This window comes from Triticum dicoccoides, chromosome 6B (genome assembly GCF_002162155.2).
Source record: "Triticum dicoccoides isolate Atlit2015 ecotype Zavitan chromosome 6B, WEW_v2.0, whole genome shotgun sequence".
In the NCBI taxonomy this organism is placed as follows: Eukaryota; Viridiplantae; Streptophyta; class Magnoliopsida; order Poales; family Poaceae; genus Triticum; species Triticum dicoccoides.
Window position 1 is genome coordinate 274,828,607 of NC_041391.1, and position 14,206 is coordinate 274,842,812.

The 14,206-nt window shown below is 42.7% G+C and overlaps 1 protein-coding gene across 1 annotated transcript; it reads left to right on the forward strand.

The window, feature by feature from the left end:
* The first annotated feature begins 4,245 nt into the window (after positions 1-4,245).
* LOC119325331 (serine carboxypeptidase-like 45) lies at positions 4,246-7,663 on the forward strand. The gene is made up of 10 exons (XM_037599077.1): positions 4,246-4,738; positions 4,973-5,074; positions 5,210-5,305; positions 5,537-5,629; positions 5,716-5,795; positions 5,882-6,163; positions 6,288-6,415; positions 6,573-6,665; positions 7,082-7,199; positions 7,282-7,663. Exons 1-10 carry the CDS (start codon positions 4,471-4,473, stop codon positions 7,432-7,434), a joined length of 1,413 nt encoding a protein of 470 aa, XP_037454974.1. The 5' UTR covers positions 4,246-4,470; the 3' UTR covers positions 7,435-7,663.
* Positions 7,664-14,206: the final 6,543 nt, after the last annotated feature.

Below are 14,206 nucleotides of genomic sequence, written 5' to 3' on the forward strand. Positions count from 1 at the left end.
ACTGGATTGATACCTTGGTTCTCAAAACTGAGGGGAATACTTACTCTACTTTGCTGCATCACCCTTTCCTCTTCAAGGGAAAAACCAATGCAAGCTCAAGAGGTAGCAGGTACCCGCGAGTTGATGTGTAGTCGGGTTGACCTGGAGGGTGCCCACGAGATTTCTACATGGAACGGCCAGGCATTCTGGGCCCTTGCCGTAAGTCCACGAGACAGGGCGACGGGGTCACATGACTGTGAGTCTCTGCTCGTCACCTCGCGCTCCCAAGACACAAACAGTTTGGGTATTTGATCTGAGTTAGCCACTGGCCTATAAGCACTAACCACCACGCGGAACAGATATGGGCACTCGACATCGTATGTATCAGCCGAAACTCTCCAGACGTCAGCGAATGAGCGGCGCGCGCCCAGGTGGCCCGCGTAAGCACCTGCCTTGTATAAGGAGGTTGCCAGGACTGACACCGTCCGCACTCGCAACGTGCGGGAGTGCAAAGTGCGATGGGCCCAAGACCCCTACGCGCTTAGGATTTAGAACGACGTGCTGGCCTCTTTGTCGAGTCTAGGTAGGGCTACGGCGTGTTGATTTTCCAAGGCCGGGCATGACCAAGGAAAATGTGTCCGGGCAAAGTGATCGAGCGTGTTGGGAAATGTGGTGCACTCCTGTAGGGAAGTTAATCTATTCGAATAGTCATGTCCACGGTAACAGGACGACTTGGAGTTGTATCCCGATCGATACAACTAGAACATGATACTGGAGTTGTCAGATGGATATGATGGCTCCAGGATTGCTTTCTCACGGGGAGTCGAGAAAGGATCTCTGGGAAAACTTGTTTAACTTATGTCTGTACTCAGATATTGTTGCTTCCGCTGACTCGATTGTATTCGAGCCCTCGAGGCCCAATGTAAACCTTGTATGACTTTAATTTGTGTCTAGAGTTGTGTTGTGATATCTTTCCCCGAGTCCCTGATCTTGATCGTACACATTTGCGTGTATGATTAGTGTATGATTGAATCGAGGGCGTCACACTATGCATGCAACTACAAGTGTCTCCTCCCACTGCAACTGCACATCGTCAACACGACTGCAACCTAGTGGGTTTTTTCCAGTGGGGGAGTAGGGTGAATGTCTGCCACTAGGCACGCAACTGCAACCTAGTGGTGTTTTGCGAGGGAAGGGGTGGTTGCATGTCTACCACAGAGAACGCAACAGCAAGTGTTGCCCCCGACAACAACTGCATGTCTACAACCCGTCCGCAACTTAGTGGTGTTTTATCGGGGGAGGGGCAGTTCCAAGTCTGCCACTAGGCACACAACTAGGAGTGTCCCCCCACACCCGACTGCAACTGCATGTCTTCAATGCGATTGCAACTTGGTATCTTGTCGGGGGTGGTAGAATGTTTGCCACTAGGCACACAACTGCGAGTGTCACCCCTTACTGCAACTGCATGTTTTCAATGTGATTGCAATCCCTCAAAAAAATGTGATTGCAACTTCGTGTTTTTTTTGGGTGTGTTTGGTTGCCCGGATGGCTGCAGCCTGCATCGCATGGGGAATCCTGGGTGAGCTTGGCATGGTTGAGTTGATGCAAAGATGAGGTAAGATGTGTGTTTGGTGGACCGTATGATATGGATGCATGAGAGATGCTATATACCATAGATGTTGTTTGGTAGGCTACGTTTGAGATTCATTCTGTGAACTAAAATCTGAACCAAAACAATCAAAACATTTTCACCAATCTGACCATTCCACTTAGATAGATTAGATGGCTGCGACACCAACAAAATGAAGGGGAGACAACAACCGGGAGTCGATGCCGGTGGCGGAGATTCGATTCCAACTGCCTTGGCGGCGGTGGCTCGGCTTGAGGGAAAAAAGGGGAGAAACACGACGCCAGTTGCGGCCCGTGACGCGCAGTTGCTTCCCTCCCGTCGCCCTTTGTCATCTCGATGGGAGGCGGGCAGCATGGCGAGCTCGTCCGCAGGCGCGCGTGCACGCGGTGATGGCGTAGTTCGGCGGCGGCGGAACCCGGGGATGTCGAAGCATGGCGGCGAGGCCACGACGTGGGCTTGGAGGAGTGCAGGCCGATTCGATCTCCGGTGAGGGAATTCACACATGTGGCGGACGAGGGGGTTCAGACGGCGGCGGCGGCGGTGTGGGTTCCTGTGCTCGATCGGATCTGAAGCGTGAGAGAGAGAGAGATATAGAGATAGATAGATAGAGAGAGAGAGGGCGGATGCATGCGCGAGCCTGGCTGCGGGGATACGCCCGATTCTCACGTTTCCCTCGGCCTCGCTGAGAGGGCCTATTTTGCATCTGGCGGGCCAGGCTGAGAAGGCCGTGCGGGATACCAAACACCTTGGATTTTGCATGCTAGGTGCGATACAGGTGCGACGCACCCATCCAAACACGCCATTTATCGGGTGGGAGAGTGCAGTTGCATGTCTGCCACTAGACACACAACTGCAAGTGTTGCCCCGACTGCAACTACATGTCTTTATTTTTTAACACATGACAATTTTACAAGAGTTTGCACTGGTCACATGGCATATTTAGAATGTTTTTGTTTTCACACATGATGGAAAAATCAAGGAAAAGGTGTGATGTTTTCTCTGACGTCACATGCGGCTCTAATGACCCCCCCCCCCCTCCTCCCTTCACACCGTCGACGCCTACACAGAGGGCTACAGTCGCTCTGGCCGCAAGGGCAAAGGACCGGTGAGAAAGTGGTGAATTCCTTGACCCTCTCCATCTCCATTTGCGTATCTATTCCCTCCGTTTTAGTTTACAAGTCATGTGCGTACCCCTAGATTGTAATATATGACTTCTATTAGGTTGGTCAAATTGACGATCTAGTGGTACGCGCACGTCTTATAAACTGAGAGAGAGGGAGTAATAAATTTAGCTTAAATCTTTTTATGTTTGCCCGCTGAAATGTGATGTTCAAACTATGTATTTTGGTCCGGATTAACTGCCGGTTTGTTTATGTCCGTTTGTTCTACTATATGTTTCAAAATTTCATGAACGATCTAGTAGCTTATTTCAGCGTTGTATGGATAGTACGGATTTGGAGGACCGCTGTGGGCGTGAGAGTTGAGGATTGATGACCGGGTTTGAGGTGCACCGCCGTGGGCGTACAGGAGCCGGAATAGCTACGTCTCGCTGTAGATGTAGATGCTCTGAGGCCTGTGCCGGGCCCCTGCATCGACCGCGCGGCGCGCGCGTCCGCTAGTGACTCGTGACGCCTTGATAGACGAGCCTATGCTTCACTCACTCAACAGTGTTTCGGGTGGCATCTCCCTCCTCCCGAATTATAAAATTAGCCGTTGCAGGCGAGCGGCACACCCCCAAGTAAGAGTACCAACACACCTGCATTGGACAGAGGCTAGAGATCATAACAACCACACGGCCTTTTATCCCCTCGTAAAGCGACCAGTCACCCTGACCTGTTCCTCCGATAACCGTATACCGAGACCGAGGCCTGCATAAATCCAAAAGCAAGCGAATGTTTTCGAGCATAAAAGAAATCGCCACATGAACGAACCTCTTCCTCATCGTCCGCCATCTTTGCACAAGACAGCAGTTTAAAAAGAGCGGCACTGTGGAAGCCCGGCTAAAAAGCCAACCTTTTGTAATGCGGGAAAGGCTTTTGCCCTTGGGTCCATCTTGTCCCTCCCTCCCCCCGTTCTCTCTCGTGTCACGTGGCCCGTTGCATTATTGGTTTCCGTTTATGTTCCCGAGGTTAATTTTGAGCTGCAGCATTCTTATCAGTTTGATGTTGTATTGCGTAGATAGATGTGACGAGTGTCAAGTTTGCAAACAGATTATTATTTGCTTTGTTGCTGGTGTAATACTAGTATCTAGCAGTATATACTACTTCTGTAAGCATTTTTAATGAGAAAAGGTATTACATAGTACAATTATTATAGCGTGTGCCTAGTGGCTACCTGGTCACGCGCTGTCTTGTCAGCGTGTTGTTTGTCCCGACAATGCACATGGTGCAGTCCTTTTAGACGAATATAGTAAGCACAAATGTGCAGTGGATTTCTCTTGCGTCGATCACCCGCTAACAGTGGAGACAAGATCCAAAGGAGCTTATCTTCCTGAAATGCTAATGCTAATGCTAATCTCATAGTGCAATCTTAGGTCAAGTACTACCAGAAAACATGCATAATTAATGAAGTACTGCCAGCGTACCTTTTATCCCCTATATATTCGAGCTCGAGCGCGTGCTCCAAGCAGACAGAGGTCTCGCTGCTGCATCTGCCAGTTCCACTCTCTCCCCCCTGCTCCTCCCACTGAATCATTCGTCTTTTGATTATTTTTCATCTCCTCCATCGCTCTCCTCTCGAGGCAAAAAGACCAGACTTGACTCTCCTGCCTCCTCCTCCTCACTCCCTCCCTCGCCGTCCAATCCCCTCTTACTCCAGCCAGCTCCTCCCTCTCCTTTCTCCAGCCAAACCCCTTGAAGGCAATGCCGGCTCTAGTGTGCCGCTGCAGGCCATTGGCCATGGCGGTGCTGCTACTCATTGCTTCACTTTGTCATCTGGGTTCTTGCAATGGAGGAGGAGGAGGAGGCGGAGGCAGGATCACGAGGCTCCCTGGGCAGCCCGAGGTGAACTTTGGTCAGTACTCGGGCTACGTCGAGGTGGACGGCAAGGGGAGCAGGGCTCTCTTCTACTACTTCGTGGAGGCGGAGCTTGATCCCGCCACCAAGCCCCTCGTGCTCTGGCTCAACGGAGGTGAGTGTTCCTGGTGCATCTTATGCCATGGCATTCATTCTCTCAACTCTTTTGCTTTCATGGTGCATCTTGCTCCCTGCTTGCTTGCAATCAAGTTAAATGCGTGCTCTAATGGAGTAGATTTTTTTTTCCTTTCATATTTTCTTCTTTGGCTGTCAAACCAGAATGTGATCCGAACTCTGGTCCTGCATTCATTTCTGGAGATATCATTGGTTCGACGGTTTTCTTGTTTAGGACCTGGGTGTTCTTCACTTGGTGTAGGGGCCTTCTCAGAGAACGGCCCTTTCAGGCCCAGCGGGCAGGCGCTGGTGAGGAATGAGTACAGCTGGAACAAAGGTGCGTGTGAGGCCAATGAGTGCTGCCTATCTGCCTTTTCTGCAACTCTGCATGCTAATTCCAATTCACGAGCCTTTTGTTGGCCCAATAAAGTTGCCACGTGCCTCACTGTTTTGGTGGTCTTGTGTTGTGCAGAAGCTAATGTGATTTACCTGGAGACACCAGCTGGTGTTGGCTTCTCCTACTCTGCTGATGCTGCCTACTACCAGGGTGTGAATGACAACATGACAGGTAGGAGTGCTGACTACTGAGGTTTATGATTGAAAGTTTTCTTGCATCTGTCTGAATGTTGCTGTTTTCTTACTGGATATATAGATGACTGCCTTTTCGTAGATACACCATTTGTAGGAAATAAGTTCTTACCACTTTCTTAGCAGTTGGGTTTCTGTTTTATCAGCAAGTGTTAAGCCCTTGAGTGGGAATTATGATGGGCACTGACATTTCTTTACTGAATGAATAAAGCAATGGACAATATGGTGTTCATGCAAAGGTGGCTTGAAAAGTTCCCACAGTACAAGGGCAGAGAGCTATACATTTCTGGAGAGAGTTATGCCGGTACATACATATGTACACCTTCATTTACAGTCTTATTAATAAAAAGTGAAATCTCTAAATCTTCAGATATTCTTTGCATGTGGCAGGGCACTACATTCCACAACTTGCCGAGGTCATGGTTGAGTTCAATAAGAAGGACAACATCTTCAACCTCAAAGGGCTTGCTGTAAGGAAAACCTCAATCAGAATAAACTGATTCAGTGTTGATGCATTTTTCTGTTTCTGACTGAAACATTTTTGTTGTTGGTGTAGTTGGGCAATCCTGTTCTTCATTTCACCACTGACTTCAACTCGAGGGCAGAGTACTTCTGGTCTCATGGCCTCATTTCAGACTCAACATACAGGATTTTCACGTCTGTTTGCAACTACTCCCGCTACGTCAGCGAGTACTATGGTGGAGCGCTTAGCCCGCTTTGCGCGAGGGTGATGAACCAAGTAACCCGAGAGACTAGCCGGTTCGTTGACAAGTACGATGTTACCCTCGACGTCTGCTTGTCTTCAGTGCTCTCTCAGTCAATGATCCTCTCCCCCCATGTATGCTCATAGTCACAAACTGATCAGAATCAGTATCATAGAGTAGCTATCTCTTATCTTTTTTGTGAGAGAGAAGGCAGCTATCTCTTGTCTGATGTAGCAAAACTGTGGGTGTGTTGTGCAGAAGCGTGTTGGGCACCGCATCGACGTCTGTGTGGAGGACGAGACGGTAAACTACTTGAACAGGAAGGATGTCCAGGAAGCGCTCCATGCGAAGCTCATCGGCGTAAAAAAATGGGCAGTTTGCAGCAGGTATTTAATCTACAGACTAATTTAACATATTTTAAATAAATTGTGACCTTTCGAGAAATAAACAGATTAATAAGTACGTATATGCATACAGGTACTTTATGTATATGTGTCTGTTATATCTGACTATAGTTTGTTATATTTTTCTGTTTTGTTACAGTGTTCTTGAGTATGAGCTCCTCAACTTGCAGATTCCAACAATCAACATAGTGGGATCACTGGTCAACTCCGGCATCAGAGTACTAGTTTACAGGTATAGAATGATAAATGATCAAAAGAGTAGTTTTTTTTTCCTCATATGCATCATAAAGGTCAGGAATATCTTGATAGAAAACAAAAAGGATTACAAAGCCTTGTGTTTCACTGCCTTTAGCCATGGTATTAAAATACTGGAACTTTCTTTGTGGGGCGCTAATTAAGAAATCAATGAAGGTGAAGAATCAGGTGTGTAGCATTACTGTAAAAATAAAATAAAAGGATGGAAAAGCATATAGAATTGGGACTTGACATAAGGTTTTGGAACATTGTACTTTGCCAGCTTTATATCATGGTACAAATTTGCACCAGAACCTTTTCCTTCGGACGATCCTCTCAAGTCTCAACTTTGGGACGCATGAAGCTCAGGCTTAAATGATGTAACATGTAGCATTTGTTTGCTTGTAAATTCAGTGGCGATCAAGACTCGGTGATCCCTCTAACGGGTAGCAGGACACTAGTGCAGAATCTAGCGCGCGATCTAGGCCTCAAGACGAGCATTCCGTATCGAGTTTGGTTCGAAGGGAAGCAGGTGACAACACAAACATACCGTGCAAACTGAAGAGCAAGTTATGTAGCAATTTTTTCCAGTTCTGAACGATCTTCATCTGCAGGTTGGTGGGTGGACTCAGGTATACGGTGACAAGCTCTCCTTCGCCACCATCAGAGGGGCCTCACATGAGGCGCCATTCTCGCAGCCCGAACGCTCTCTTGTGCTTATCAGGGCATTCCTACAAGGCAGGCCTCTGCCGGAAACCTTCTCATGATAGTGAATGTTGCCTCTGCAGCTATGAAAAGAGTTGCTAGTCCTGATTAATTCTGCAAGGGGTTTAGTTATGTAAGAATGTGTTTGCTTTGTTCTTCATGTTCCTAGCTGTCTGAAGCTGCGGTAGTTGCATTGCTCTAAAGGTTTTGGTCTCTCTTTCTCCTGTATTCAAGGCTTGGTAATTGTTCAAAAAAGTTCCAGCCAGTTCTTTTTGTGCCCTTGTATGTAAATTACCTTTATCACCTTTGTCTCAAGCGTGGCAAAGCCGTATGACTCGCCTTTGTGGGAAGGTTTGAAGCAGGTAAAATCACGAGCGTGGATTTTTTAAGCATGAATGCATTGGAGCACCTTATTTTAAATAGTTTAAAATTCACATTTAAAGTTCCAAAAGAATCCGAAATTAATTCTACATGATCATATGCATGTATATTTTGGTGATAAAATAAGTAAACATGTGAGCTATAAAAAAATGACAAAATGGTGATTTCTAAATATTGAATAATACATGCATTGTTCGTATAGCCATCTGCATATATGACACTTGTGAGCCATTATACCCACTACTTATCACACTTCAAAAAAGAGAACCACAATAACCAACTACGACATTCTAATGCTTGTGCCCATTTACTTCTTTTTTTGTTTTCTTCTACATCAGTTTGCGGCTGGGCCAGCCCATTGTTGAACCGGTCCTTTTATCACTATTTCCTTTAATTTTTTTTCTTTATTTGTTTTTTTACTTTTAAAAAATGGTCACAATTATAAAATTTTGTTCAAATTTTCAAAAAAATGTTCGCTTTTCAAATTCTATTCATAAAGTAAAATATTTTATTTTTTAAAAAAATTGTACAAATGTATCAAAAAATTTGTTCGTTTAAATAGAAAAATGCTCACATCAATATAACTAAATTTTTGAACATCTATTAAATAGAAAAATTGTTCGTTTAAATAGGAACATGCTCACATAAAAAAAGAACACTTAAAAAATTTCTGAACATCTATTAAATAGGAAAATAAAAATGAAATATATCAACAAGTGACCAGTTTTTGTTTCTTTTTCAAAAAAAAATCGTTTTTTGTTCCTTTTCTTTTTTTAAAAAAATTCTCACATCAATATGATGGACCCAAAAATTTCCACACACTAGCATCACCATGCCTAGCATCCATGAGAAATTTCATTGAATTCTGACAATTTATGCATTTTCTAGAGTGTTCCTGGTCAAAAGACCCTAAAATACTAACTGAACGTGACACAATGTGCATTCGATGTCCGAATTCCTTCAAATTTTGCATGGAGGCCTTCCATGAGTATGCCCACATGCATGCGAAATTTGGTTTCATTTCATACATGCCAAGAAGCACACCATGTTCAATGGTGGTGGATAGGGTAGGCTGGTAGGGTAAGTCTGGCTGCACTTTTTTCCACAACAATAAATGACCCGAATTTTTCCCACGCGCTAGCATCACCATGCCAACCATCCATGATAAATTTCATTGACATTTTACGCATTTTCTAGGGTTTTTTCGATGAAAAAAATCTAAAACACTAGCCGAACGCAACGCAACATGCGTTCGGTGTTCAAATTCCTTCAAATTTTGCACAGAGGCCTGCTATGGACATGCCCACATGCTGGAAAAGTTTATTGTCAATTCATGCATGGCCTGAAGCACACCATGTTCAAAGATCCTTTATTTCACATCATTAAAATAGACCCAATTTTTTCCACACACTAGCATCACCATGCCAAGCATCCATAATATATTTCATCGAGTTCTGACATTTTATGCATTTTCTAGGGTTTCCTCGGTGAAAAAACCCTAAAATACTAGGCGAACCTGAGGCAACGTGTGTTCGATGTCTGAATTCCATCAAATTTTGCGTGGAGGCCTGCCATGAGCGTGCCCACATGCTTACAGAATTTGGTGTCATTTCATACATGGCAAGAAGCACACCATGTTCAAAGGTGGTGGTTCGGGTAGGCCGGTAGGGCAAGTCTGGATTCACGTTTTTTTCAAATCAATAAAATGGACCCAATTTTTCCCACACACTAGCATCACCATGTCAAGCATCCATGATAAATTTCATTGAGTTCTGACATCTTATGCATTTCTAGGGTTTTTTCTGATGAAAAAACTCAAAAACACTAGCCGAAGGTGACGCAACATGCGCTAGGTGTCTGAATTCCTTAATCTTGCGTGGAGGCCAGCCATTGCATGCCCACATGCTGGCAAAATTTGGTGTCACTTCATGCATGGCAAGAAGCACGTCATGTTCCAAGGTGGTGGTTCGGGTAGGCCGGTAGGGCAAGTCTGGATGCACTTTTTCATATCATTTTAATGGACCCATTTTTTCCACACACTAGCATCACCATGCTAAGCATCCATGATAAATTTCACTGAGTTATGACATTTTATGCATTTTCTAGGTTTTCCCTAGTGAAAAAAAAACCCCAAAAACACTAGACGAACGTGACATAACGTGCGTTCAGTGTTTGAATTCTTTCAAATTTTGCATGGACGCCTGCCATGAGCATGCCCACATGATGGAAAATTTTGGTATCATTCATGCATGTCAAGAAGCACATCATGTTTACAGGAGGTGGTTCGGTAGGCTGGTAGGGCAAGGCTTTTGTTATCTAAAATTTCTGTCATTATCAATCAACATGAAAATTCTCCTATATCCATTATTTCTTGCAATTTTTCAACAATTTTGGAATTTATATTGTGTATGAAAATTTCATAAACATGAACACTTTTTTTCAAAATTGTTAATAAATTCTCAAGTATTGATGTTGTACACAAATTGCAAACCACATACTTTTTTAAAATTAATAAACATTTTTAAAACACAAACACACATTAAATTTATGAACAAAGAATTCGAAAATGGGAACATTTTTTGAAATTCTAGAATTTATAATTTGTAAAAACTATTTGAAGATCATAACATTTTTCGGTATTCCAAAAATATTTCAAAATTTAAAACAGGTTTTAAAATGAATAATAAAGTTCTAAAATAAAAAATATTAAGAAAAAAATTATAGAATAGAAAATAATACGCTCAGGCCTTGCCCAACCGGCGACGGCATCGCTTCCGCCGGGTTTCTGTTGGGTCGGCCAAAATATTCGCCTATTTGAAAAAAGTTCATCAATTTTGCAAACGAATGTTTATGTACTTGAAAAAAATGAACTTTCATAAAACATTTGTAAAATTTGAAAAGTGTTCCTGGATATGGAAAAGAGTTCATGAATTTGAAGATAAAGTTTGCGTATTTAGGAAAATGTTCACAAACTTAAATGGAAAAAAGTTCGGGTTGGGCAGAAGGTTCCATCTTATTGTAACTTTTTTTTGACATTGTTCAAATGGACCAAAATTTTTCTAGGGCCTTGTATCACCATTCCAAGGCACCTGCCAAAATTTTGTGATTTCGACAATTCTGCATTTTCAAATAATGTTCGTGCTTTCAAAATTTATTTGGAATTTAGAAAATAATCCTCTACTCATTTTTTCTACACAAATACAAAAAGACTGAGGATATTCAAAATAAATAGGTTTCATTTTTTTTCATATTTTCTGATTTTTTTTCTTGAAATTTAAAATTTTGTAGTGTTTTTAAAAAAATGTTAGTGTTCAAAATTTTGTTTGCTCTTTTTAAAATATGGTCATGCTATGACATTCTGAGCAATTTTTAAAGACAAGAATTTTTTTTGACATATCCTTACAATTGTTTAAAAAATGTGAACATTTATACTTTATGAACAATTTTTAAAAAGCAAACATTTTTTAAAATGTTGAACAAAATATTATGATCATGAGCAGTTTCTGAAAAAGGAAAAAGAAACAAAAAAAGGTATAAAGAAAAAAAGAATAGAAAAAACAAAAAAGAAATAGTGATATAAGGACCGATTCAACAATGGGCCGGCCCGACCGCGAACTGAAGTAGAAGAAACAAAAAGGAGTAAATACACACAAGCATTAGAATATCCTTGTTGGTTAGTGTGGTCCTTCTTAGACCAGGAGGTCTTGAATTTGATTCACGTGACTGTCCTATCCTTTATTATGTGTAAAAATTTTGTGTAACTCACAGGGGTTACTTATTTTCATCAGTAAAATCCGCACATATGAACATGTTGAATTTTCTTCAGAGTTTTATGAAACTTCAAATACCATTTTGACACAGGTCAACATACAGGGCTCACTAGAGCTCATGTACCAAAGTGACTTTTTGGTAAGATCACATTTATTTCTCTGGGGCTCTTTCTCGGTAGGCAATTGGCATACCATATTTTTTGGGAGGATGCATAACTTGGTGATGCACCTTCAGTACCCTAGCCTCTAACTCTGGAGGATGAGAGCCGCCTCATCAATCTGTGGGAGGGTGCGGTAGACCAATCAGAATGCTGTATTTTTACCACGCAGAATCGATCCAAGTACCTGTGGCGGGCACTAGAGTAAACATGTCGCTAGTAATGCAGTTTACTTTTGGCGGGTTTTTTGTACAACCCACCACTGCTGTGTTTTTTCATTTTTAGTAATGTTTACTAAAAGTATTATAGCGGGGGGCTACACCCCCCCCCCCCACCATATTTACCACTTAATGCATAACACAAGAGATTACCCACTCTACGACTTTACCACTATTACCACTTAGTCCATAAGTGGTAATAGTGATAAATCCTCATGTAAGGAACAATAGGAGTCCTGGACAACATGTGTGTATGAATCGGGAACCAACTTGATAGTTATTGGCATTTTAATTCTCAAAAAATCAATCAAAGCCCGAAAATTATGAAATGTGGCATGGTGTCAAGATATGACCCTAGAGGTTGCGGTAAAAAATTAGAATGTTTCGCAAAAGTTCTCATGTAGACTGCTTACAAATCGGACCATCTCCGAGGAAAGAACTAGGTTTCGAGAGGGAATGGACTAGGTTTGCACATGACTCGACCACTGCTTTACCGTTTGGGCTGGAAAAAAATCACACTCACTACACACCATCACATGTATCATGTCAAAAATTGGCATTTTCCGGGGTCCGTTTGCTAGCCATTAAATGCATTTCTAAGCATTTAATGGATAGAACCAAATTTGAACGTACACTAAAAGATAGCAATGAATGAGTTGAAAAATCTTATTAGTGGTCTTTAGTATATCTTTAGTCCTTGGGTACAGAAAAACAAGGAGTCTCATACATCAGGTGGCTGAGTCCGGGGAACTAACATGGTGATTGTTGGCATTTTAATTCAAAAATAAAATAAACTATGCCCAAAAATTACGAAACTTGGTATGGTGTCATGATTTCACCCATAGAGGTTGTGGTAAAAAATTGAAAGTGTTCCGCGAAAATTGTCATGTAGACTGCTTACAAACCAGACCATCTCCAAGGAAGAAACTAGGTTTCTAGATGGAATGTGTCAAGTTTGCATGTGAATCTAACGCTGCTTTGGTGGTTGAAATAGGAACTTTTTCCATACTCAGTACACACCATTACATGTATCATGTCAAAATATTGCATTCTTCGGGATCCGTTTGCTATAGTTAAGCAATTAAATACATTTCTAGGCATTTGAAACAAACCAGTTTGCATGCGAAGCGACAGCTCCTTGCTCAGCTAGTGTTCAAACTTTTTCCACACTCAACATATACTATTACATGTGGCATGCCAAAATTTGACATTATTTCGGGTCTGTCTACTATATTTAAGTCTTTAAATAGATTTACCTACATTAAATACCTAAAAACCTATTTAATGAGTCAATGATTGGGAGTAATCTATTTTTTTCTTGGCTTGGGCTGACCAGGGCGTCTTCCTGCATTTTACCCTTTTCCAATTAACTAGATAGGTAGTACCACAACTACTTTTCTCACCAAAAAAAGTGACACAAAATATACCAAAGAAGAGTTAAAGGTTTACTGTCAAAAAAAAAGAAGAGTTAAAGGTTTCATTGACACAACTATTTTTCTCAAAAAAAAAGTGACACAAGATATACCAAAGAAACGACATGGACTGTTGGTGCCTGGCCGCGGCGAAATGCCTCGAGACACCTCTGGGAGACCCAGGTTGATCGGCCTCAAGTGAGCTTATTTTCCGTAGGGTTTTCCCGATCACGACTTCTGCCATGATGTACTTCTCTGATTTTTCTCCTTTTTGGTTCTCCTTGGTTTCTTGCCAAGACACCATGTACCCCCCCCCCTCGCCCTGATCAGTTGACCAGGGTGCCGCCTTTGTTCGCCTTCTCCCTGCTAATATATTGAAAGCCAACAGTTGCTAGATCTCTCTGAAAAAAACTCTATTTGCAGATGCAACCTGATAATGATAATTTTATTTGTTCAGATGTTCATGGAACTGCGACGACAATCTTTGAGAATGGCTCATTTACCACCCAAGAAAGCCACACATAAGAAGTCAAGGTTGAATGGGTATCTTGCTAGTTTCAGCAAATCCTGAGTAAATTGCCGAAAACCACCACATTTGTGGCTAGGTACTCCAAAACCACCACTTTTGCCAAAAGTTTCAAAAAACCACCACTTCGGCGTCAAGTGAGTAACAAATCACACCTATTCACAGATTAGCTCGCACAAACAGCAAACTGACTGGCAGGACCCACTTGTCGGTCCAACATGGCAAGTCTATGTGTACAATTTGCTGAGGTGGAACGTGGGTCCCACATGTCATCCGTCACCTTCTTTTCCCTCTCTTCTTCTTCTTCCCCATCCTCTTCTCCCTCCCGTCCTCCTTAAGTGCGGCCATGGAGCTCCGGCGGACGCGATG